This window comes from Lissotriton vulgaris, unplaced genomic scaffold (assembly GCF_964263255.1).
Source record: "Lissotriton vulgaris unplaced genomic scaffold, aLisVul1.2 SCAFFOLD_2870, whole genome shotgun sequence".
NCBI lineage: Eukaryota > Metazoa > Chordata > Amphibia > Caudata > Salamandridae > Lissotriton > Lissotriton vulgaris.
This window is the reverse complement of record NW_028244003.1, coordinates 101,754-127,698: the sequence shown is the minus strand read 5'-3', so window position 1 is coordinate 127,698 and position 25,945 is coordinate 101,754. Positions and strand designations below refer to the sequence as shown.

Sequence of the window (25,945 nt, the reverse complement as noted above, 5' to 3'; positions counted from 1 at the left end):
TGGGTGGTCACCCCCAGCCCTTCTCATACCTCCTACATTCACGCTCCTCTCCCGTTGGTGGTTTTGGGTGGCCCCCCCAGCCCTTCTTATGCCTCCTAGATTCACAGCTCCTCTCCTGTTGGGTTCGGGTGGTCACCCCCAGCGCTTCTTATGCTTCCTAGATTCCTGCTCGTCTCCTGTTGGTGGGTTTGGATGGTCACCCCAAGCCTCATACCTCCTAGATTCACGGCTTCTCTCCTGTTGGTGGGTTTGGGTGGTCACCCCCAGCCCTTCTCATACCTCCTACATTCACGCTCCTCTCCCGTTGGTGGTTTTGGGTGGCCCCCCCAGCCCTTCTTATGCCTCCTAGATTCACGGCTCCTCTCCTGTTGGTGAGTTTGTGTGGTTATCCCAAGCCTCATCCCTCCTATATTCACGGCTCCTCTCCTGTTGGTGGGTTCGGGTGGTCACCCCAAGCCTCATAACTCCTAGATTCACAGCTGCCTCTCCTGTTGATGGGTTTGGGTTGTCACCCCAGCCCTTCTTATACCTCCTAGATTCACAGCTCCTCTCCTGTTGGTGGGTTTGGGTGGTCACCCAAGCCTCCTCCCTCCTGGATTCACGGCTCCTCTCCTGTTGGTGCGTTTGGATGGTCACCCCAAGCCTCATACCTCCTAGATTCACGGCTTCCCTCCTATTGGTGGGTTTGGGTGGTCACCTCCAGCCCTTCTCATACCTCCTACATTCACGCTCCTCTCCTTTTGGTGGGTTTGGGTGGTCACCCCAAGCCTCATGCCTCTAGATTCAGGGCTCCTCTCCCGTTGGTGGTTTTGGGTGGTCCCCCCAGCCCTTCTTATGCCTCCTAGATTCACAGCTCCTCTCCTGTTGGGTTCAGGTGGTCACCCCCAGCGCTTCTTATGCTTCCTAGATTCACGGCTCCTCTCCTGTTGTTGGGTTTGTTTGGTCACCCCAAGCCTCATACCTCCTGGATTCACAGCTCCTCTCCTGTTGGTGGGTTCGGGTGCTCACCCCAGCCTTTCTCATGCCTCCTAGATTCACAGCTCCTTTCCTGTTGGTGGGTTCAGGTGGTCACCCCAAGCCTCATACCTCCTAGATTCACTGCTCCTCTCCTGTTGGTGGGTTTCAGTGGTCACCCTCAGCCCTTCTCATACCTCCTAGATTTACAGCTCCTCTCCTGTTGGTGGGTTTGGGTGGTCACGCAAGCCTCATACCTCCTAGATTCACGGCTCCTCTCCTGTTGGTCGGTTTAGGTGGTCACCCCAAGCCTTATGCCTCTAGATTCACAGCTCCTCTCCTGTTGGTGGGTTCGGGTGGTCACCCCCAGCCCTTCTCATGCCTCCTAGATTCACAGCTCCTCTCCTGTTGGTGGGTTCGGGTGGTCACCCCAAGCCTCATACCTCCTAGATTCACAGCTCTTCTCCCATTGGTGAGTTCGGGTGGTCACCCCCAGCCCTTCTCATGTCTCCTAGATTCACAGCTCCTCTCCTGTTGGTGGGTTTGGGTGGTCACCCAAGCCCTTCTCATGCCTCCTAGATTCACAGCTCCTCTCCTGTTGGTGGGCTTGGGTTGTCACCCCAGCCCTTCTTATACCTCCTAGATTCACAGCTCCTCTCCTGTTGGTGGGTTTGGGTGGTCACCGCAAGCCTCATACCTCCTAGATTCACTGCTCCTCTCCTGTTGGTGGGTTTCAGTGGTCACCCCCAGCCCTTCTCATACCTCCTGGATTCACAGCTCCTCTCCTGTTGGTGGGTTTGGGTGGTCACCCAAGCCTCATACCTCCTAGATTCATGGCTCCTCTCCTGTTGGTGGGTTTGGGTGGTCACCCCAACCCTCATACCTCCTAGATTCACGGCTCCTCTCCTGTTGGTTGGTTTGGGTGGTCACCCCAAGCCTCATGCCTCTAGATACACAGCTCCTCTCCTGTTGGTGGGTTCGGGTGGTCACCCCCAGCCCTTCTCATGCCTCCTAGATTCACAGCTCCTCTCCTATTGGTGGGTTCGGGTGGTCACCCCAGCCCTTCTCATGCCTCCTAGATTCACGACTCCTCTCCATTGGTAAGTTCGGGTGGTCACCCCAAGCCTCATACCTCCTAGATTCACAGCGCCTCTCCTGTTGGTGGGTTTGGGTGGTCACCCCAAGCCTCATATCTCCTAGATTCACGGCTCCTCTCCTGTTGTTGGGTTTGTGTGGTCACCCCTAGCCCTTCTCATACCTCCTAGATTGACAGCTCCTCTCCTGTTGGTGGGTTTAGGTGGCCACCCCAGCCCTTCTCATGCCTCCTAGATTCACAGCTCCTCTCCTGTTGGTGGGTTTGGGTGGTCACCCCAAGCCCTTCTCATGCCTCCTAGATTCACAGCTCCTCTCCTGTTGGTGGGTTTCGGTAGTCACCCAAGCCTCATCCCTCCTATATTCTCGGTTCCTCTCCTGTTGGTGGGTTCGGGTGGTCACCCCATGCCTCATACCTCCTAGATTCACAGCTGCTTCTTCTGTTGATGGGTTTGGGTTGTCACCCCAGCCCTTCTTATACCTCCTAGATTCACAGCTCCTCTCCTGTTGGTGGGTTTGGGTGGTCACCCAAGCCTCCTCCCTCCTAGATTCCTGCTCCTCTCCTGTTGGTGGGTTGGATGGTCACCCCAAGCCTCATACCTCCTAGATTCACGGCTTCTCTCCTGTTGGTGGGTTTGGGTGGTCACCCCCAGCCCTTCTCATACCTCCTACATTCACGCTCCTCTCCCGTTGGTGGTTTTGGGTGGCCCCCCCAGCCCTTCTTATGCCTCCTAGATTCACAGCTCCTCTCCTGTTGGGTTCGGGTGGTCACCCCCAGCGCTTCTTATGCTTCCTAGATTCACAGCTCCTCTCCTGTGGTTGGGTTCGGGGGTCACCCCAGCCCTTCTTATGCCTCCTAGATTCATGGCTCCTCTCCCATTGGTTGGTTCGCATGGTCACCCCAAGCCTCATACCTCCTACATTCACAGCTCCTCTCCTGTTGGTGGGTTCGGGTGGTCACCCCAAGCCTCATACCTCCTAGATTCACGGCTCCTCTCCTGTTGGTTGGTTTCAGTGGTCACCCCCAGCCCTTCTCATACCTCCTAGATTCACAGCTCCTCTCCTGTTGGTGGGTTCGGGTGGTCACCCCAGCCCTTCTCATGCCTCCTAGATTCACAGCACCTCTCCTGTTGGTGGGTTTGGGTGGTCACCCCAAACCCTTCTCATGCCTCCTAGATTCACAGCTCCTCCCCTGTTGGTGGGTTTGGGTGGTCACCCAAGCCTCATCCCTCCTATATTCACGGCTCCTCTCCTGTTGGTGGGTTTGGGTGGTCACCCAAGCCTCATCCCTCCTAGATTCACGGCTCCTCTCCTGTTGGTGGGTTCGGGTGGTCACCCCAAGCCTCATACCTCCTAGATTCACAGCTCCTCTCCCATTGGTGGGTTTGGGTGGTCGCCCCCAGCCCTTCTCATACCTCCTAGATTCACGGCTCCTCTCCTGTTGGTGGGTTCGGGTGGTCACCCCAAGCCCTTCTCATGCCTCCTAGATTCACAGCTCCTCTCCTGTTGGTGGGTTCGGGTGGTCACCCCAAGCCTCATACCTCCTAGATTCACGGCTCCTCTCCCATTGGTGAGTTTGGGTGGTCACCCCCAGCCCTTCTCATGTCTCCTAGATTCATGGCTCCTCTCCCATTGGTGGTCGCCCCAAGCCACATACCTCCTAGATTCACGGCTCCTCTCCTGTTGGTGGGTTCGGGTGGTCACCCCCAGCCCTTCTCATACCTCCTAGATTCACAGCTCCTCTCCCATTGGTGGGTTCGGGTGGTTACCCCAAGCCTCATGCCTCCCAGATTCACGACTCCTCTCCTGTTGGTGGGTTTGGGTGGTTACCCCCTGCCCTTCTTATACCTCCGAGATTCACGGCTCCTCTCCTGTTGGTGGGTTTGGGTGGTTACCCCAAGCCTCATGCCTCCTAGATTCACTGCTCCTCTCCTGTTGGTGGGTTCGGGTGGTCACCCCAAGCCTCATACCTCCTGGATTCACAGCTCCTCTCCTGTTAGTGGGTTTGGGTTCTCACCCCAGCCCTTCTCATGCCTCCTAGATTCACAGCTCCTCCCCTGGTGGTTGGTTTGGGTCGTCACCCCAAGCCTCATACCTCCTAGATTCACAGCTCCTCCCCTGTTGGTGGGTTCGGGTGGTCACCCCCAGCCCTTCTCATGCCTGTCTTTTTTCTTGCAGATATATTCATGATCTCCTTGGCAGTGCAGCTCGCTGTTTGCATTTTCTTCGTATTTGCAAACATTGACAACCTGTACGTCTCCATGGATGTGAGTATGCTTCTGTGTGACAGGCTTTGCTGTACTGTCATGTAGTGTACCCCTACCTAACGCTATCAATCCTAGTTTGTCTAGGGTGGGTGTATCTGCCAAAATCCCTACTGGGTGATGTGACTCCCCATTACCTGCGGGTCAGCACGCTAGGCGCTGGTCTTGGTGGAGTACGGGACAGCAATTCAGGACTCTGGAATAAGCTGGGATGGAATTCCATCATGGGTCCACCTCATCAGTGTCAGCAAAGTGCTCCCTTTCCTAAACAAAGGCTGGTGGTGTTTATATAACAAACTCCACTCTGGTAGCCATGCCGAAGTTTCAGTCAGGCCATCACTTCTGATAATGTTGTCGCCGAGCTGTCAGAAAATAGCTGACAACGCTCTGTGCACTGAACCTAGTCCTTGGACAGAATGTTCAAGATACGTCCTATTATGCCTACGCAGTGGTGATGTAAACAAGAACCATTTCAGACAAGACTATCCTGAAAAGGCACGTAAAAAGAATGTGACAATATTCAGTATCTAGGAAAAGATGTAAAGTTAAACGTGAACATGTAAAATGGCTGTGGTGTGAATAATCTGATGGAAGTCAATATAATTCCTTGAAGAGACTTTAATTGCAGGAGAAACACAGAACAATCCCTACCAGACGCAGCTGGTTAAACTGTCAATGTCCACTGCATGATGACCTCAGAGATGGAATCTAGGTACATCATAAGTGAGCTGACACAGCCCAGCATAATACAAGCTGGTGCAATATAACATATCTCCTCATCTTACACTGAAAAAGAGAACATGTTAAAAGAAATAAACAAAACAAATGAAAAAGTGAAATGCTTCAAAAATGTATCATGACATGTTCTAAATGAGAAAATATTTCAAACAGACACTATGTAGGCTTTAAGATACTGAGGGGCTCTTCTTTCCCCAACATCTCTCAAAACACGAGAAGATACAACCAACTCGTCTCCTCTCCTTCCATCATCACCTTGTCTCACCTCCCGATCTAAAACAGCCCCCCTGTATCCCGCAATGTCATTATTTTAAAAACTTTCATCATCATCCATCATCATCCGAGGTGACCCCCTTTCTTTTTCAGATTCTCCCTCCATATCAATCCTACACCTTCCATTCTTTCTTTGATTTAAAGCAACTCGCCTCAAATTCCAGGTCTGTCCATTCATCAATTTTACCCAATTTCCACCAACGGCTTTCACTTTGAATGGGCCTCTGATTTTTTTTAGAAAATTAGTGTTGAGACCAGGTTTAACCTTAACCCAATCACCAACATTGATAAAAAACTTATCACTTTTCTCTTCAGATGAATTATCTTCTTTTTTGTTTTCTTACTAGCACGCATCCATGCTGGAAACAATTTCGTCCCTGCCACTCTACCACGCATCATTTCAAAAGGACTCAAACCTAAATCACTGTTTACTGTTGTCCTGTAAGCCCACAACATCTCAGAAACAGCATGCACCACATTCATCTGTGAATTATATGCTAACTGCATAGTGCCTTTTACCATTCTATTCATATGCTCTACCAAGCCATTACCCTGTGGGTTGTACAATGAACAACAAGAATGCTTGACACCTACTAAATTAAAAAATTCTTCCATCTCATAAGATCTCAATTGTGTGCCATTATCAGACAAGATAACAGATGGAAAACCCTCCCTCTTGAAAATTTCACTCAAAACAGCAATCGTGGTAGCAGTAGTTACCGAACTCATAAAAGCCACTTCAATCCATTTCGATTTTACATCTACTAAAACAAACGCAAATTTCTGAGACTTTGGCAAAAATGTGAAAGGACCAATAAAATCTATGCAGACCTTTTCCCATGCCTTCTCTGTATTGGTGATATGTTGTTGTTCTCTTGAACTTCCCAAACCTACTTTTAAGTGCTTCTCTGACTCTCTACAAGCTACACACTGCTCCACCCATTCTTTTACATCTGCATCCATATTCGGCCACCAATAATTCGCCTTAATTCTTTTGACCGTCAAGGTTTGCCCCATATGTCCTTCATGTGCCAAACCAATCAACCTTTTTCGTAGACCACATGGCGGCACAAACTTATTGTTCCTCATAACGATACCATCAGGAGTTACAGATAATTCATCTAGTATTTTCACATAAGGTCTGATACCATCTGGTAACGTACCTTCTCTCCTAGCACCATCTTTGATCATTCTCACAACACCAGACAACACAACATCCTGCTGCATATGGGTATACCACATATTTCTTTGTATGGCACCTGCGTAAGTCTCCAAAGCGCCATCCACATTCGCCACCACCTCTTCCGTCTGTAAACCAAGAACTTTGTTGTTACAATCTGGTAAACGCGACAAACAATCGGCCACTCTGTTCGTCCAACCTGGCAAATACTCAAATTTACAATCAAAGTCTTGCAGTTTCACTGCCAACCGAGCTAGCCGTCCAATGCAATTCTTAATTCCACCTGGTCCTAAAACTTTCAACAATGGTTTATGATCCATGCGGAGTGTGAAGGTACTGCCCCATAAAAACACTCCAAAGTAATTTGTTGCCCATGCCGCTGCCAATGCCTCCCTCTCAATCACAGCATAATTCTTTCAACTTCAGACAAAGATCGTGAGGCAAAAGCCACCGTCTTTTCCTGTTTTCCATGTTTCTGTGCAAAAACAGCACCAATCCCAACACCACTCGCATATACAGTCACCACACACTTGTGAGGTCCCAGATTCTTCGCAGAGGCAGAACTGATGCTGGCTCCCAATGCCCTATCCCCGGTGATGCCGCTTCATGAGCAACGGCACCAGAGACAGGGAAAGGGGAAGTGGACAGAAAAGAGAGACACTCCAACGACAACTGGCGCCCACTAGTCCATCTATGTTCTACTGGTGGTCAGGACTACTCTTGGGTTCCTAATGCACAGAGGAAAGAGAGAAAAACAATGCAGCAACTCCAACTACACTTCCAGGGAATATAATGCACAAATCCAGTTTATCCTACCAGTTGTCTTTAGAGCCTTGCCCCTCTCTATATGTGGTTGCGAATGGTTACCATGAAGTAGTGGAGATTACTGAAAAAGGGAGAATACCCCGTTAGTGACGGAACTAGAGGAAAGGTTTCCTGACACCACCCCTTGGTACTCTCTCGCCTACCTTCTTCAATGATAACGTTGCTGTAAATGGGAGTCTGTTCACAAGGGTGCGGAGTTAGCCATACAGTTTATGGAGATAGTCTTGAGCTCTTGATAGAAGCGCGCAAAAAGGAACCAGGAAGGAAAGAGAGGAAGGAAAGAGATAGGGAAGCGCAATGGGGGAGCTCTGGGGAACTGGATTTATTTCCAGGCAATTGGAAAAGTCTTACTTGGCCCTCCGGTGGATGACAGCTTACTATCCTCTGATGTTTGCAGCCTTGTCCACACTGAAGAGATGGAACTGAGAGTCGAAGATAATTCTCCTCAGGAAAAGTTCTGAAAGTCTCTCTCACAAACTCCTTAGACTCTTGCTTGAACTGCTGTCAAGCGCAACCTGCTCTCGACGGACTTCTCTTCACTCAAACGTCGAAGAAACGAGAACCGCTCACTGACTTGGTTCTCACCGCTTATAACCAGCTCGGCTCTGGACGAAGATATTCAGAAATGAAACTATGAATTGTTCTCTCAGGAAACACTAAAACTCGAAATTCCTGTGAGCGCCTTGTATTACGGCCACTCACGGTAAAGTCTATTTTGAAGTGCGCAGTTCTCAGCGCGCTCGCTCTTCAAGATAGCGAGAGACTAGAACGTCGCTGGTTTGTCACCACGGCAATGGCGGCGACCATCTTGAATTCCCCCGCTAATTCACATTAACCCAGAAGTTCACCATCCTTGGTTTCACCACAACCCTGGATGTCTTCTTGGAGCGGGAATGTCCTGTGTAGTATAGAGAACTGACTGAATGGTTCCTGACACTACCCCCTCTCAAAGACCGAAACATCGGTCCTGGATTGGATGGGAACTGAGAGTAAAAACGTTTGACTAACTGAGAAGCATGAACATCTTCAGATTTTTCCCAGGAGCGATCCTCCGGACCATATCCTTTCCAATCAATTAGATAAAACAACTGATTGGAACGGATCTTGGAGTCCAGAATACCCTTGACCTCATATTCAGAATGTCCCTGAACAAGCAGTGGAGGAGGAGGCTTCTCTATCCTAACCAGAGGGGAAGTCTTTTTCAACAAGGACACATGGAAGACGGGGTGGATCCTCATGGTAGAAGGAAGTTTTAATTTCACAGTGACCGGACCTAGGACCTCTTCAACTAGGTATGGACCCACAAAGCGAGGCTGAAACTTCCTATTCCCATTAAGATGCAAATGTTTAGTGGATAACCACACTCTGTCACCTGCCTGATACTCTGGAGCGGGTTTACGGTGTCTATCTGCATATTGCTTGTACTTTTCTTTAGCCTGAATTAAGTTCTCTTCTGCAGATTTGTGAAGGGAAGACATGTCTTTCAACAACTCTTCTGCAGCTGGCACCCCCCAATCCTCCCGAACACAAAAAGGGTTAGGATGCCTACCATAATTGACATAGAAAGGAGAATAGCCTGTAGATGCACTTTTCGCGTTATTACATGCAAACTCAGCCATCCACAGTTGATCAGCCCACTCTCCACCCTGATCCATAAGAAACAGTCTTAAATATTGTTCAAGCTCCTGATTTTGACGTTCAGTTTGACCGTCCGTCTCGGGGTGATAACTGGTAGAATATCTCGGTTCCACCCCTAAACCATGAAGAAAAGCCTTCCAGAAGTGGGAAACTAATTGAGCCCCCCGATCAGAAACCACTATCTTGGGAACTCCATGTAACTTCACTACGTACTCCCCAAATAATCTCGCTAACTCTTTTGCAGATGGGAGTCCAGACAGGGGGACAAAATGACACATCTTGGAAAAGGTATCCACAAAGACCAAAATGGTGTTAAACCCGTTGCTAAGGGGCAGATCTACAATAAGATCCATGGATACAGTATGCCACGGACAGGTAGGAGTTGGTAAGGGTTGCAACATGCCCTGTGGAACTTGTCGGGTAGCTTTGCTTCGGGCACATAGATCACAAGACAACACATACTGCTTGACAGAGGCAGACAGCTCAGGCCACCAAAAATAACGCTGAACCAGATCTAGAGTTTTCATGATGCCTTTATGTCCAGCTAATGGTTGATCATGGCACATCCTCAAGGCCTTTTCTTGCAATGACAGGGTTGGAAGATACAGCGCTTCTCCATGATATGGCAATTGTTGATGACACTTGCGTTCTGGGTCTTGAGCTACCCAAGCCTTGATTTCTTCTGCAGACAAACTTTTCCTGACTTCTTCGTGGAATCCATCCAAGGTGATTGTGCAGATAACTTGAGTCTCTGGAATGATTGGTTGAATTTCCACCAAATGCTGCGTTTCCACAGTATCAATTCGCGACAATGCATCTGCCTTCCCATTCTTGCTACCTGGCCGATAAGTAATAACAAAATCAAAGTCAGAAAAATAGAGAGACCAGCGTAGCTGCCGGGGAGTTAGAGTCTTTGCCGTTTTCAAGAATTGCAGGTTCTTGTGATCCGTGAACACAGTTACTTTATGTCGAGCTCCCAAAAGATAATGCCTCCAGTCTTCGAAGGCATCCTTTACGGCCAACAGCTCTTTTTCAGCAATTGTGTAATTGATTTCCGCTGCATTCAGTTTTCGTGATCGAAAAGCCACAGGATGCAATTGCCCAGTATCTGGATGTCTCTGCGACAGGACCCCTCCAATCGCCTGATCTGAAGCGTCTGCTTCCACAAAGAAAGGTTCAGCTGGATCAGCATGACGTAAGAGTGGAGCGGACGTAAAACTCTTCTTCAGGGTAACGAAGGCATTCTCGGCCTCACTGGACCACTGGAATTTCACCCCTTTCTTAAGAAGTCGAGTAATGGGAACAATCAATTGTGAAAAACCGGAGATGAATCGACGGTAAAAATTAGCAAAGCCCAGAAACCTCTGAATCTCCTTCACATCCTTGGGCGAACGCCAATCCTCTACAGCTCAAACTTTTCCCGGATCCATCATCACTCCCTGTGGAGATAGCACAAATCCTAGAAACTCCACTCGATTGGAACTGAATACGCATTTTTCCAATTTTACAAAGAGATGATGAGTTTGTAAACGATGCAGCACCGTCCTCACATGTTCTGGATGTTCTTGAGGGTCTTTAGAGAAAATTAAGATGTCATCTAGGTAAATTACCGCAATCTTGTTAATCAGATCTCCCATGACATCGTTAATAAAATGCTGGAACACAGCAGGGGCATTGCAAAGGCCGAAGGGCATCACGCAATATTCGAACAAACCAAACTTCGTTCGGAATGCGGTCTTCCATTCGTGTCCCTCCTTCATCCGCACCAAATGGTAGGCCCCGCGCAGGTCCAGTTTAGTAAAGATCTGAGCATCTTTGATCTGATCCAACAAGACCGAAATTAGAGGCAAAGGATACCGATTCTTGATGGTGGCTCGGTTTAATGCTCGATAGTCAATACAGGTCCTTAACGTTCCCTCTTCCTTCTTAGGAATAAAAAACAACGGCGAGGACACCGGGGATTGGGAGGGTCTAATGAAACCATTTGCCAGATAGCGATCCAAATATTCTTTCAAATATTGGTTCTCTTTTTCCGTAAGAGCGTAGATTCTGCTACAAGGAAGCACTGCTCCAGGTTCCAAATCGATGGTACAATCATAAGAGCGATGCGGAGGTAATACTTCTGCTTCCCTCTCATTAAAAACTTCCTTGAATTCTTGATATTCCGCTGGAATCTCCACAGACGTGATTACACTGACCGACTGCCCCCCATGCGAAAGTAATTGTGATGGAGTCGGACTGAGCTTCGGTGGATCCTGACTATAACAATTCTCTTGACAAAAATCTGATTGCATCTTCACAGTTCGATTTTCCAATCAATTGTTGGATTGTGCAGGGTCAACCATGGTAAGCCTAAAATCAGCTGGAACTGCGGCGCGTCAATCAGATTGAATTGCACCTGCTCATGATGACCATCCGCTTGGTAAAGCTCCACAGGTTCGGTGTGGCAAGTGATTGGGCCAGAAGACAGGTTGGTTCCATCCACCGCTCTCACAGGTTCGCTCTTAATTTTTCTGATGTACTGAATACCCATTCGCTCTGCGTACTTGATGTCGCAAAAGTTGCCCGTAGCTCCTGAGTCTAACATGACCGCCACAACTGAAATTTCTTGACCTCGAAACTTCAGGGTCAACTGCAAAATAAGATGAGGCATCTGAGTCTGCAAGGTATTCGAAAGGGAATGATCTTCTGGGGTCGTCTTCTCAGTTTCCGCCATCAGAGCGACCCCTTCTACTGATGGTTCATGGCGTTTCCCTTCATTTGAATCTTAGGTCTCTTTGTGCATTCTTTAACAAAATGCCCCGGCATTCCACAATACAAACACAATCTCTTCAATCTTCTCTGTTCTTTCTCTTCCTTACTCAAGGGTCCACGCACTGCTCCAATCTGCATGGGTTCGACGTCCGACTGAGCACTGACACTCTTAGACCCTTCTGTCTTCATTCTGTCAAATCGTGGAACACTTACTCGGAAATCCCTTTTCTTTTCACCTTTCCTTTCCACACTGCGAAAATCTAGCTCCAACACTAAATCCACCAAAGCCGAAAGCTCAGTTGGCCGGTTAGGTATCTGAGCTAGGGAATCCTTCAGTTCATCCCGAAGTCCTCGGTAAAATAAAGCTGCTCTCTTTTCTTCAGGCAATTGAGTTTCTACAATGAGTTTGTTAAACTGTGCCAGGTATGTAATCAGATCTCCTGACCCTTGTCTGAGCTCGAGCAATTCATTATCAGTAGCCTGAGATATCCTCCTTCTATCAAATATGCGGAGAAACTCCGTTTTAAATCGATCAAAATCATGTAGGAAAGGATCATCTCGTGTTACCAGAGGCATTGCCCAATTTGCCGCGTCCCCCCCCAGATAGGACAAGACAAACGCCACTCTAGACTGGGCATCAGGAAAAAGGGTAGGACGACACATAAAATGTAACGAACATTGGGTCAGAAACAACTGGGCCTTTTGGGGGTCCCCATGAAATCGCTCCGGAGCTGCTAACGGAATTAAGGGCGAAACAGAATGGATAACCTGCGCTACCGTTCTGGTATCAGAATCTGTGGTACTCTTGCTAGAACTTGGGGAGGGCCCTGCAGGATTACTCATCGCCAACCCATCGACCTTCCGGGACAACAGCAAGGTTTCCTGACGGGAAACTACTAATTCTTGTTTCAAATTTTTATTTTCCTCCCTTACAGCTCCAATCTCTCTCTGAATCCCTGCTAACATTTCCCCAAGGGACTTTAAACTAAACTCTTCAACCATTCTGCCTGGGCGAGTGAACCACTTGGGCACTTCAAACTGTCAGGTCCCAGATTCTTCGCAGAGGCAGAACTGATGCTGGCTCCCAATGCCCTATCCCCGGTGACGCCGCTTCATGAGCAACTGCACCAGAGACAGGGAAAGGGGAAGTGGACAGAAAAGAGAGACACTCCAACGACAACTGGCGCCCACTAGTCCTTCTATGTTCTACTGGTGGTCAGGACTACTCTTGGGTTCCTAATGCACAGAGGAAAGAGAGAAAAACAATGCAGCAACTCCAACTACACTTCCAGGGAATATAATACACAAATCCAGTTTATCCTACCAGTTGCCTTTAGAGCCTTGCCCCTCTCTGTATGTGGTTGCGAATGGTTACCATGAAGTAGTGGAGATTACTGAAAAAGGGAGAACACCCCATTAGTGACGGAACTAGAGGAAAGGTTCCCTGACACCACCCCTTGGTACTCTCTCGCCTACCTTCTTCAATGATAACGTTGCTGTAAATGGGAGTCTGTTCACAAGGGTGCGGAGTTAGCCATACAGTTTATGGAGACAGTCTTGAGCTCTTGATAGAAGCGTGCAAAAAGGAACCAGGAAGGAAAGAGAGGAAGGAAAGAGATAGGGAAGCGCAATGGGGGAGCTCTGGGGAACTGGATTTATTTCCAGGCAATTGGAAAAGTCTTACTTGGTCCTCCGGTGGATGACAGCTTACTATCCTCTGATGTTTGCAGCCTTGTCCACACTGAAGAGATGGAACTGAGAGTCGAAGATAATTCTCCTCAGGAAAAGTTCTGAAAGTCTCTCTCACAAACTCCTTAAACTCTTGCTTGAACTGCTGTCAAGCGCAACCTGCTCTCGACGGACTTCTCTTCACTCAAACGTCGAAGAAACGAGAACCGCTCACTGACTTGGTTCTCACCGCTTATAACCAGCTTCGGCTCTGGACGAAGATATTCAGAAATGAAAGTATGAATTGTTCTCTCAGGAAACACTAAAACTCGAAATTCCTGTGAGCGCCTTGAATTACGGCCACTCACGGTAAAGTCTATTTTGAAGTGCGCAGTTCTCAGCGCGCTCGCTCTTCAAGATAGCGAGAGACTAGAACGTCGCCGGTTTGTCACCACGGCAATGGCGGCGACCATCTTGAATTCCCCCGCTAATTCACATTAACCCAGAAGTTCACCATCCTTGGTTTCACCACAACCCTGGATGTCTTCTTGGAGCGGGAATGTCCTGTGTAGTATAGAGAACTGACTGAATGGTTCCTGACAACACTCCAGACCAGACTAAAACTGAGTCAACACCCCTGCATGTATGATACCATGTTTCACTAAATCAAAAGCTCTCTGTTGTTCTTTATTCCAGACAAACTTACTGCCACGCCTCAACAATTTCCTCAAAGGCTCGGTCTTTTGTGCAAAATCAAATACAAACTTTGTATAATATTCAACAAGGCCCATGAAAGACCTTAATGAATCTCTATCATGAGGAGCCTCTGCATTGACAATTGCACGGACTACATTTTCTTTTGGTTTAATGCCTTCACTCGTGACTAAAGGACCCAGATATTCAACCTCCCTTGTTAAAAATTTACACTTCTCCCTACGCAATGTCAAACCTGCCTTATCTATACATTCTAGAACTTTTTCCAAGGAGATGTTAAGCTCTTCCTCACTTTCTCCAAACACCAACACATGGTCCTGAAACACCACTGCTTTCTTCTCACCAGAAAGAACTGAATTCATTAACCTTTGAAACACTCTCGCCACTGAGCATAAGCCAAACGGAAGCCTTCAGAACCTAAATGTCCCCTCACCAGTAATGAATGATGTCGAATTCCTTGACTGGTGATTTAAAGTGACCTGATGATATGCACTTCTCATATCTAGTTTTGTAAAAATGTTTGCACCATTCAACATCAACACTAACTCATTAATGTTCGGGAGGGGAAATTTGTTCATGATTACATTTTGGTTCAAGCTTCTCAAGTCCACACAAAATCTTAGTGAACCATCCGCCTTCTTCGTGATAACTACCGGAGATAACCAGTCCGTGGCTTCCACAGGTTCTATGACCTTGTCATCCAATAACTGTTGTATAATTTCTTTTACTTTTTCTCTTGCCGCTATGGGAACCATCCTTGCCAGGTGTCTGACTGGCACAGAATTTTCTCTCAACTTTATCTCATGTTCATAGCCTTTCAATTGACCCAACCTTGGCTCAAAAACTTTTTTGTGTTGTTGCAAAATATCATCCAAGCTCAACTTTTGGATGGCCAGAACTGGAAAATCTGATTTTGGGTCCATTTTTATGTCTAGATCAAATTGATGTGGCCAACCCAAGATAGGCGGACCTTCCTCTGCCACATATAGTTTTCCTTGTGTCACTCTATCTTGAAATCGAATATCAGCATCCACGTATCCTAAGACAGGAAAATCATTTCCCTGATATGATTTCAATCCAACATCCGTTTGAGATAAAATTGCCTCTGGCCAAGTCTCTTTAAACAATCCCATTGGAACAATGGTGTAAAGTCCACCATTAGAGTCACGTTCTTTCCATTGATGACAAAATCAGCTTTAGGACGCATTCTTCTGCGCTCATCCCCTTCTACTCCTGCCACCTCCTGTACACCGTCCACCACTATGACTCTGTATGTAGACTGTGTATTTTCCACTGCATTTACTTTACTAGTTTGCTGTTTACACATTCTAGCCAAATGTCCTCCTTTTCCATATTTTAAACAGTCTTTTCCCACTGAAAAGCACAATTTTGAATCAGCTTGCTAAGTGCTCCCAGATCTTGTGCACTGTTTTGCCACACCTTTTGCAGGGACTTTGCTCCACTGCCTTTGAGGTCGAATTTTTCCACCTGCAATATTACTTGACTGAGCTTTACTCCTAACTGCATTCACGGTATCATCCCCATCATCCATAACTGCTACTTCCTCAACTTTTCCTTTATTAGCGGTGATTTTCATTTCCCTCGTGCATTTCTCTGATTCTTCCACCACCTTTGCTATAGCTATAGCATCCTTGAGTGTTGGATTACTTGCCGCCCATAGTCTTTCTTTAGTCTTCTTGCAGCACACTGGACGATCAATTGATCACTTATCATTTCTTCCTGCATTTGTCCAAACTCACATTTCGAAGATAGCTCCCTTAGCCTCACAACAAAATCATCTATGGACTCATTTGCACGTTGTGGTTGGGTATAAAATTTATGTCTCCTCATAATGACATTGACTTGTTTCGCAAATCATTTTTTGCAATCTCATCACTGCTTCTTTATAGACATCTTCAATCACTTCTCCTTGTGCATTTACTTCTGATGATTAATACTTGAAGATGTGCTGGCCTTCTTTGTCTAAAGACCCCAGCAACAACGCCCTCTTTCTCACGGCAGGAAATTTCGTGCCGTCTAATGCCACCAATTAATTCTCGAAATTCTCTATCCACTCTTCCCATTCAATTGATGGCTCACCTGGGACCATCAAGAAAGGTGACGGAACAGCAATTGATTGCTGATATTCATCTTAACTTCTTTTATTTATGTATTCTTTCTTTTGCAATTTAAGCAAGCTATTCTCAAGCTAAATTTCCTTTTATGAAACTACTAGCAGCCCGTCCCGACCTTGTCTGGGAGCATTCAGGCTTCCCCTACCCCCGCCCGCCCCATCCCCCGCCTGCCCCGACCCCCGGCTGCCCCAGTGTAAGGTGCGTTCACCTGTCTTCGTGGTGGGGTCTACTACCAAGTAGATTCTGATAGTGAATGGGAAGACAGACGAGGTGGTGATTGTTATGCCCCCGAGACTCTGACTTCATAAAGACACACATGCATCTAATAATTATTAAAGCGTGTTGCAGTAACCCCAGATGGTAGCAGGAGTATCTTTGCATCCCAACATCTCGTCCCCCGCCTGGCCCGACATACTACAGCGTGTTGCAGTAACCCCAAATGGTAGGAGGAGTATCTGTGCATCTTGTGATCACCGTCCCCCGCCTGGCCCGACACCCGCCTGCCCCGACATTGTCCCCAGAGGCTTACCTGATCCGCCGCTCCTCAGTTTACCGCTCCTCGCCTCTCTGCTCCTCACCGCGGACCGACACCCGCCTGCCCCGACATTGTCCCCGGAGGCTTACCTGATATGCCGCTCCTCAGTTTACCACTCCTCGCCTCTCTGCTCCTCACCGCCTGTCCGCCGCCTCTCCTCCCCCACGCCATGTCCGCCTCTCCGCTGCTCGCACCGCTGCTGGCCTGTCTGCTGCTCCTCAGGTCACTGCTCCTCCCCCGCGCCATGTCCATCGCTCCTCGGACGCCGCTCCTCCCAGTGCTCCTGACGTGAGCACACACGTCGCGGCCGGCGCTACTTTGGAGGGACTACTTTTTTTTCATATAAATTTTCTAAATAACGTTTATTTTTTAAATTTATATAGCCTATGTCCTTCTGCTCACCCTAACGTTTTCAAACATGTATTGGGTGTTTGGATTGGTGGTGTACTTTTCCAGTTTACCTAGCTCAAAGGACACAGTTCTCTCTTTATAATAGTACTATACATAATGTTATTTCAATTCTGCAACTCGCCCACACGATGGCAGTGTTGTCCTTCTTCTCTTCAAGCTTCCTTTAAATTGCAGCTCAATTCAGCAGATATGCTCAGCCAATAAGAACACTCGTTTCTCCTCCATTCTAATCGACCAATCGATCGTTAGCTTAGTCGAGCTTCACTATGAAATCAAACTGAGCCGGTGAAAAAAAACTTCTTTCAGCAACCTAGTGAGTAATTCCTTTCTTTTTCTTTATTATTATACTGGTATGTTGCTTAGTTCATCGAGATGCTGTGTGTGATTCCTCAGTCTGCTATTATTCCGTAAAACTGGTGCTTTGACATTTAGTTTGCGATTGATTGAGGACGCGATACACAGTCACCTTTCGCTCGCACTTACAATGACTGCATCCGTAACTTCACTATCACTTCCATCAACGCGCAGTTTCGATCCTCGTCGCCAAAAATGTTGTGAATAATCTGATGGAAGTCAATATAATTCCTTGAAGTAACTTTAATTGCAGGAGAAACACAGAACGATCCCTACCAGACGCAGCTGGTTAAACTGTCAATGTCCACTGCATGATGACCTCAGAGATGGAATCTAGGTACATCATAAGTGAGCTGACACAGCCCAGCATAATACAAGCTGGTGCAATATAACATACTGATCCTAATGTGACCACATGACATCCTCGCTGAGGAGGCCTGAGGAGACCCATCGTGGCCACAACATATCCATCTCAAAGTACACCTCGCTGAGGAAGCCCATCGCGCCTACAACATATACAACTCAATCTACATCTCCCTGAGGCAGCCCATCGCGAACACCACATCTACTGGAGGCCCATCACGGCAACAACTGCCCTGTGGTAGCTTCTGTTAGAGTTCAGAAGAGGCATCTCCTAACAGTATCAGCTGTACTTTAACCTGAAACAGCCTTCAAACTGACCTGGTTGTCCAATGTTTGTCTTGGCTCAGTGAGCAAAAAAACAATGGAATAGAATGCAGCCCAGAGTAATTACCAGTGATTAAGTTTAATTCAAACATTTCTACCCAGAAGTTATTTTTAACCCTCCAGGGCCTTTTGTGTGGCTCCTCCCTGCCACCTCCGGCATCCAAGAGCCATCGCAGGGTTACCCTACGAAAGTTGTATAGTGTAGTGAGATGGAGGCTGGGAAAAAGCACAGCACAAAGCAAAGGAATCTGAAGCAGATGTCACACTAGAACCTTCATCAACCTGCACAGCTGATAATAAGATATAGGTCCTTTCATTTGGCTGAATATGCCCTCACATGGCAGTCTGCTGCAGAGGCCAGAGGTCACCACAACACTGCACCCTCTGTGCCCACTGTGAGGTAGGACACCTCAGGATGGAAGCTGGGTCCAGTCCTCATTCTCATCTCTGCTCCTCATCATCAGTGATTAATGCCCCAGATACTGAGATGGGATTTAAATGTGTTGTGATCCAGGACATCTTTGACCCCTTTGCAGAATATGGAATCAGTGCACCCTTATTTGGCTACTTTTTGACCCCAAGGATGGTGTGGGAGACCCTTGTCATGAAGATGACCCTTTCCCCAGGAGTCCTCTGTCCAGTGACGAATCCAATGTGTCAGGCGCCTGTCAATGAGCAGTGGGTACATAGGGCGGCAAAGGTTGGCCACAGAGTGTGTCTCAGAGAATCTAAGCTCACTGCACTCAATCAGAAATTGTGTTTTCTTTAACATAACCCATGTTACTTACAGAACTTGCTACTTACACAACTCTGACATTTTCACACTCTTAATTTTTCTTTGTTAGTCATGATAATTTGAGAGCAGGATTTCATAGTAATCACATTCCAAGATGCTGACTATTAGTCTTGTTTTGAAAAGACTTTGCTGTATCAGTGAGACTGACTGAAGCGTTTTCTACCCACAGCTCGTCTGCACTCCCACCCTCTGGAGGGGGTACATCATTGTCATGCTGGTGGTTGTCTTTGTAGTGTCTTTCATTGTAGAGGTGAGTACATGTTTCCAGCTCTCCGCCCTTACGGTCTCTAGGACGAACACTGTGAGTGTTTAGTACACACTCCATGTCCTCTGCTACCGGAGTTCTGTGTGCGTTTGTGTGTGTTTGTGTCTGTGTGTTTGGAGTGTGTCAGTGTGTGTGTGTGTCAGTGTGTGGGCGTGTGTGTTTGGTATCTCTGCTTGTGTGTGTGGGTGTATGTGTGTGTGTGTGTTTGTGTGAGAGAGACTGTGTCAGCGTGTGTTTGGGGGGGTTGTGTATGTGTGTCTGCGCGTGTCAGTTTCTGCATGTCCCAGTACATGTGCAGTTGTGGTATTAGTGCTGTGGGGTAGTTGAGCAGAGAGTCACGAGCGGGTGCATTGGGGTGGGGGGCATAGTAGATGAGATGGCGGAGGTTTGTACAGTGCACACCAGACTCAAGGAGACTCAACCAGACCAGGGTGGTTGTAGTGACATTGTAGAGCTCCGGCGACAAAGTGGAATGCCTGGCTAGGGCGCGTCAATGCTGTATACGACTTTAGGGTAACTCCGACACCACACGTTCATTCCAAATGGGCACTGCCATGTCTACCGCTGGGAAGGAGTGAGGAAATCAGATGCCCTGGTAGGTGAGGTCAAAGAGTAAGTGGGCTAAGTGCGAGGGTGACGTCTCTTGATAAGAAGGCACAAAAGGAAATCCAGATGGGTGGGGGCAGGTATGGGAAAAATAGTTTACATCGCATGCCATTACAATGCGGTTGTTACAGCGACCGCATTTTTACCTCACAAACCATTACAATGCAAGTTGTTACAACGACTTGCTGTAGGAGCAGAAGGTGTTGGATTTAAAATCCAACACCTACTCTACTGTTGCACGGACTGGAGTTGGAATAGTAAATTATACTATTCCAACATCCAGCGCCCCCTACAGCAACTGCTTTGTAATGGCCTGCGATGTATCTCATGCACTGTAACGTGGCCTATTCGGGCAGGTATAAGTACCTTGCCCCACCCAAAAATGTGCCAGAAGTGACGCCTGGCCCATAACTTTGGGGACTCCCGGAGGGTCCCAACCACTAGACCCGTTGTCACGCCTAATGTGGCACTAGGGTGGACGCCCTCTTGAGTGGGCACACTGCGTGTGCCGCGGGCAGGCTCATTTGCAGGGCTCTGATTGCAAAGCAGCAGCTAGAGGGGGTCTGTGGCCACTCCATATAGATGTGGGCCAGTGAGCTGGAGTGGCGTCGGGGGGGGGGGCTTTCAGCAGCTGTATTGAGATGACTACAAGGCAGGAGTGCATTACTTCAGAAGAAGTGGGTGTGAGACGGGGACAGCCATTGGCTGCATTGTGTGAGCTGGGAGGGCGAGAAAAGGTGTGAACGTTACAAATGTGGAGAGGACACCCAGGCCTGGAGCTCAGGTGTGCAGCTGATAAAAAGATGGTGCCAGACTTGGAGTTGGCGCAAGGCAAAAGGAAGAGAGCAGAGTGTTTTTGTGACACAAATCCTCCTACGGTGGCTGTGCCGTGGTGCGGGGAAGCTGGCGGCCATTACCAGGTCAGGGAAAAAGAGATAAACAGGAGCTTTCAGGTGTTTGCAAGTCCAGAAACAAAGGGGTGGTTAGGGACATGCAACCACCTTCATCTGGCTTCATGAGCCCATGCTCCACTCTGTGGACTGGGGGGCATCCGTGGGGTGATGGGAGCCCTGGAGGGGGGCATCCGTGGGGGTGATGGGAGCACTGGAGGGGTGCGTCCGTGGAGGTTATGGGAGCCCTGGAGGGGGGCATCCTTGGGGGTGAACGGAGCCCTGGAGGGGGGCTCTGTAGGGTGATGGGAGGCCCCGAGGGGTGCATCCCTGGGGGTGATGCAAGCCCTGGAGGTGTGCATCCGTGGGGGTGAACGGAGCCCTGGAGGGGGGCATCCGTGGGGGTGATGGGAGCCCCGGAGAGTTGCATCCCTTGGGGTGATGAGAGCCCTGGAGGGGTGCATCCGTGCGGGTGACGTAAGCCCTGGAGGGGGGCATCCGTGGTGGTGACGCGATCCCTGGAGGGGGGCATCCGCGGGGTGATGTGAGCCCTGGAGGGGGGCATCCGTGGGGGTGATGTGAGCTCTGGAGGGGGCATCCATGGGGGTGACGCGAGCCCTGGAGGGGGCATCCGTGGGGGTGATGTGAGCCCTTGAGGGGGCATCCGTGGGGGTGACGCGAGCCCTGGAGGGGGGCATCCGTGGGGGTGAGGGGAGCCCTGGAGGAGGCATCCATGGGGGTGAATGGAGCCCTGGAGGAGGCATCCGTGGGGGTGACGTGAGCCCTGGAGGGGTGCATCCGTGGGGGTGATCGGAGTCCTGGAGGGAGGCATCCATGGGGGTGACGCGAGCCCTGGAGGGGGGCATCCGTGGGGGTGATCAGAGCCCTGGAGGGGGCATCCGTGGGGGTGATGGGAGCCCTGGAGGGGGGCATCCGTGGGGGTGATGGGATCCCTGGAGAAGAGCATCCGTGGGGGTGACGTGAGCCCTGGAGGGGGGCATCCATGGGGGTGATTGGAGCCCTGGAGGGGTGCATCCGTGGGGGTGATGGGATCCCTGGAGAGGTGCATCCGTGGGGGTGACACGAGTCCTGGAAGGGGGCATCCGTGGGGGTGACGCGAGCCCTAGAGGGGGGCAACCGTGGGGGTGACGTGATCCCTGGATGGGGGCATCCGTGGGGGTGATGGGAGCCCTGGAGGGGTGCATCTGTGGGGGTGATGGGATCCCTCGAGGGGGGCATCCGTGGGGGTGATGCAAGCCCTAGAGGGGGGCATCCCTGGGGGTGTTGGGAGCCCTGGAGGGGTGCATCCGTGGGGCTGATGCGAGCCCTGGAGGGGGCATCTGTGTCTGTGATGGGAGCCCTGGAGGGGTGCATCCGTGGGGCTGATGCAAGCCCTGGAGGGGTGCATCCATGGGGTGATGGGAGCCCTGGAGGGCTGCATCCATGGGGGTGATGAGAGCCCAGGAGAGGTGTGTCTGTGGGGGGCGATGGGAGCCCTGGAGGGGTGCATGTGTGGGGGTGATGGGAGCCCTGGAGGGGGGCATCCGTGGGGGTGATGGGATCCCTGGAGGGGTGCATCCGTGGGGGTGATGGGAGCCCTGGAGGGGGGCATCTGTGGGGGTGATGGGAGCCCTAGAGGGGGGCATCCGTGGGGGTGATGGGAGCCCTGGAGGGGGCATCCCTGGGGGTGATGGGAGCCCCGGAGGGGTGCATCCGTGGGTGATGCGAGCCCTGGAGGGGTGCATCCGTGGGGGTGATGGGAGCCCCAGAGGGGTGCTGCAAGAAGAGGTCCATGGAGGGGACAGTGAGCTCATCCCTGGGGGTGCTTCTCTGCTGGCAGAGTGGGGGGCTGAGACAGAGGGACCGCAGTGAAGATGTTCAGGTCAGGGGAGCATGGGAGGTCTACAAGCATCCCCAGAGCGAGGAAGCTGGACACACATGTTAGGAGTGTTTCAAGATGAAGGAGTTTGCAGAAGATTCCGGTAGGATTAAGAAATGGGAGAAGGGGGGCAGAAAGGTTTAGAGGTGGGTGTGGTTAGGGCAGAGTGTTAATGGTTTATGTTAGGGTTTTGGTTGAAACATGTAGATTGTGTGGACCAATTTGACAGATGCCTGTCATGTTTGTGAGCTGTACTTCCTTGACACTTTACAAGTAAGTGATGGTGTTTCATGCCTGAGCGGGGGAAGCATTAGAGACCCACTCCTCAGTCAGCAGGCCTGAGAGCTCCCTTGTACAAACAATCAATAAAATGAACATAACATATCAAGGAGTGCCTTCTTGTCTGCGGTCCAGTGGATAGCTGAGCACCATCAGCGCGGGTTCTCAATCCATCGTGTTCTTCTTTTGTTCACGTGTGTCGGGCGGTGGCCCACCTTTGCAAGGCATCTCACATAGTCTGTGTTTTTCACCTCTTGCAGGAAGTCATCATTGAGAACAGAGCCCTCTGGATCATGCTGAAAAACTGTGTTGGGTTCCAGTCAAAGAGTCAGTACAAGAAGCTGCGACGTCTCCTGGAGAAGGACCCGGAGTGGCCTCCGCGTGACAAGACTGACTTTGCGTTTGCGGGCACGGTGTACATAGATGGACACAAGGAGGTCTACCTCAACCCGGGGTACGAGCAGATAGAGGAGAGTCAATGACAGGAGGCTGTGGGTGTCCACCAGCCACCTCGTAGACTTGCAGAACCCAAACCCTCCTCGCGATGCCGCCTCCCCTGGGACGGTCAGTTTTATATCCCCTCAGAGGCTCAGGCTGGGGCCGTCCACCTGTATTGGACTGATGTACACAGAGGAGCCACTGCACAACCATGGAGGTGACAGTGGTAGACTATGGAGCAACCTTCTTCCAGGCACCTCTTCTCAAACCTCCACCGTTCGTAGCTCACACTGCTGCTGTGCACCGAGTCCCCCAGTTACAGAGCGCGAGTCCGCGTGGTGCTAAAGGGGAGCAACTCGTGTAGGCTCTGGAGATGGAGGAGGAAAGGTAGCATGCACGAGTGAGTGGTCAATCAGTGCAGGCCATCACTGCCCCGGTCTGAGACAGTGGCAAATCTGTGTATGTAGATCATGACAGCCCAGACCAGGGGCAGTGCTTAATCAGAGCAGACCATCACTGCACAGATGTGGGGCAGTGGAAGACCAGTGCAGGCCATCGCTGTACAGATGTGGGGCAGTGGAAGACAGTGCAGGCCATCGCTGTACAGATGTGGGGCAGTGGGAGACCAGTGCAGGCCATCACTGTACAGATGTGGGGCATTGGGAGACCAGCACAGATCACAACCAATTGTTGCGGGGCAGAGACCAGGACGTTAAGGTGCTAATCGTCCCCCACTCCACCTTCACTCCTCACCTGGCCCTTTCATCACACATCTGTGCAAACATCCTGCAGGGACAGTGGAGACCTGTCCTACACTGCCCAGTGTCTTGAGCAGATCTTGCTTCAAAGAATAGTTTCTTTCAGTCATTTTCCCTGTCACCCTGAGGGGTTTGCTAAGACAGTGATTTTGCTGCTTTTTACATAGATGTGACCCAAGAGTTTGTGGTGGGATTGATCCTTCTTTGTGCATGACCTGCGGTGTCTGCTGCTCTGCAACAGTGCCCCTGGTCAGCTGTCCACGTCATTGCTTGTTCCTCTGTTCTTTAATTGTGTTGGAGCATCGCCAAATCATGAACAGTGCTGCAGGCCCTGCTCCTCTTTTTATGCTTTTACACTGTCTTAAGTGCATGGATTTACTTTCAAATGTCTCAGTTAGTGCATGAGCTGCAGACCGCACCGCTTGGATCAGAGATGCAACCACTGCTCGCTGGGTCTGACCTGTAGCCGTATCATGACCTCATTCTGAGTACTTCACAGACGCTGGATAATTCCAAAATTATACTGTCTATACATCTCAAAAAGTAACTTAGAAAATCCCAAAGTTAATGCATGAGCTGTAGACCGCACAGCTCGGATCAAAGATGTAACCACTGCTCGCTGGTTCTGACCTGTAGCTGCATAATGAACTCATTCTCAGTACTTCACAGACGCAGGACCATTTCAAATCTGTGATGTTTATACATCTCAAACAGTAACTTAGAGAATCCCCAAGTTAATGCATGAGCTGCAGACAGCACAGAGAGGTTCCAAAAGTCTTCTGTCTACAGCACAAAGGTAACTCAGGAAATGTGTGAGTTATTGCATGTGCTGTAGGCAATAAAGCTTGGAAACACAGAGCTCTACTTGTCTCTCTGCATTTTTCACCAGTGCTTTCTGCAGTTCATGCATCAATTCCTAGATCTTCTGAGAGAGTACATGCTCTCAAGACATTGCAATTTTGGAGAAAAAATGCGTCAACAAAGCACTTCTGACAGGATTATCATGGGCCAATGTGCTGTCTACAGATTACGCATTAAGACTAAGAATTAACACAAAGAAATTTCAAGATAAATGTGTGTCATTTAGACAATGTAGTGTTTTTTACTTTCATGTTACAACCTCCTTTTTTTACCTGCACTCCTGTGTCCTGCTCCATTAAAAAAAACCTTTTAAAAAATATCATTTTCATCTTCCAGACACCCTGGATAGTGTCTGGAAGACCCCAGACTTCCACATATGGGGCGGAACTCCAGGCAGGAGTCGCAACGTGAACTGTGAGGTAAAGATTCTGCTAGTGACGTCAACCCCCGTCATAGTCTGACGTTTTTATAGCACAGTTACAAAATGTAAAGGTTATTAGCTTTTAAAATTTTATCTTCATATCATGTATATTGTCTGAATAAAAATGTTCCAGAGTTCTTGTTCCTTTCCATATGGTCTTACCTACATATTCCCAATATACTTGTCTTTCTGTGTTTCACTAATCGCATTTCTGCTCTTATGAAATGTTACAAAGATTTCTACACACGGAAGAATTATCCCATTTAGCAAAAAAGAAAGGAAAGAGACAGAGTGGGAATAGGAAAGGGGGAGAATGTGAGCAAAATAGAGATAACGAGGAGGAGAAACCATGGAAAAGAGAAGCAGTGAAAGTATTTGGTGGGGATCCTGACTGCTGTGTATTAGGTCAGTTTCCAAAGGAGACCCCTGATGCTGGGGTTGCACACCCTTGCATCCATAAACAGAATCTGTGAGGGGGGGGGACTCCTGCCCTTCTGTCTTCTGTAGGAATCATTCCCTCTGCTCTCACT

At 49.2% G+C, this 25,945-nt stretch overlaps 1 protein-coding gene across 1 annotated transcript in view; it reads left to right on the top strand.

Moving 5' to 3' along the window:
* Positions 1-25,552, top strand: part of LOC147668181 (putative cation-transporting ATPase 13A4) — a 197,309-nt gene extending 171,757 nt beyond the window's left edge. Inside the window, exons 20-22 of the mRNA XM_086948722.1 lie at positions 4,225-4,313; positions 19,188-19,268; positions 23,198-25,552. Of these exons, the coding sequence (XP_086804848.1) occupies positions 4,225-4,313; positions 19,188-19,268; positions 23,198-23,419 (392 nt within the window). The 3' untranslated portion in view covers positions 23,420-25,552. The remainder of the gene's footprint in view (positions 1-4,224; positions 4,314-19,187; positions 19,269-23,197) is intronic.
* Positions 25,553-25,945: the final 393 nt, after the last annotated feature.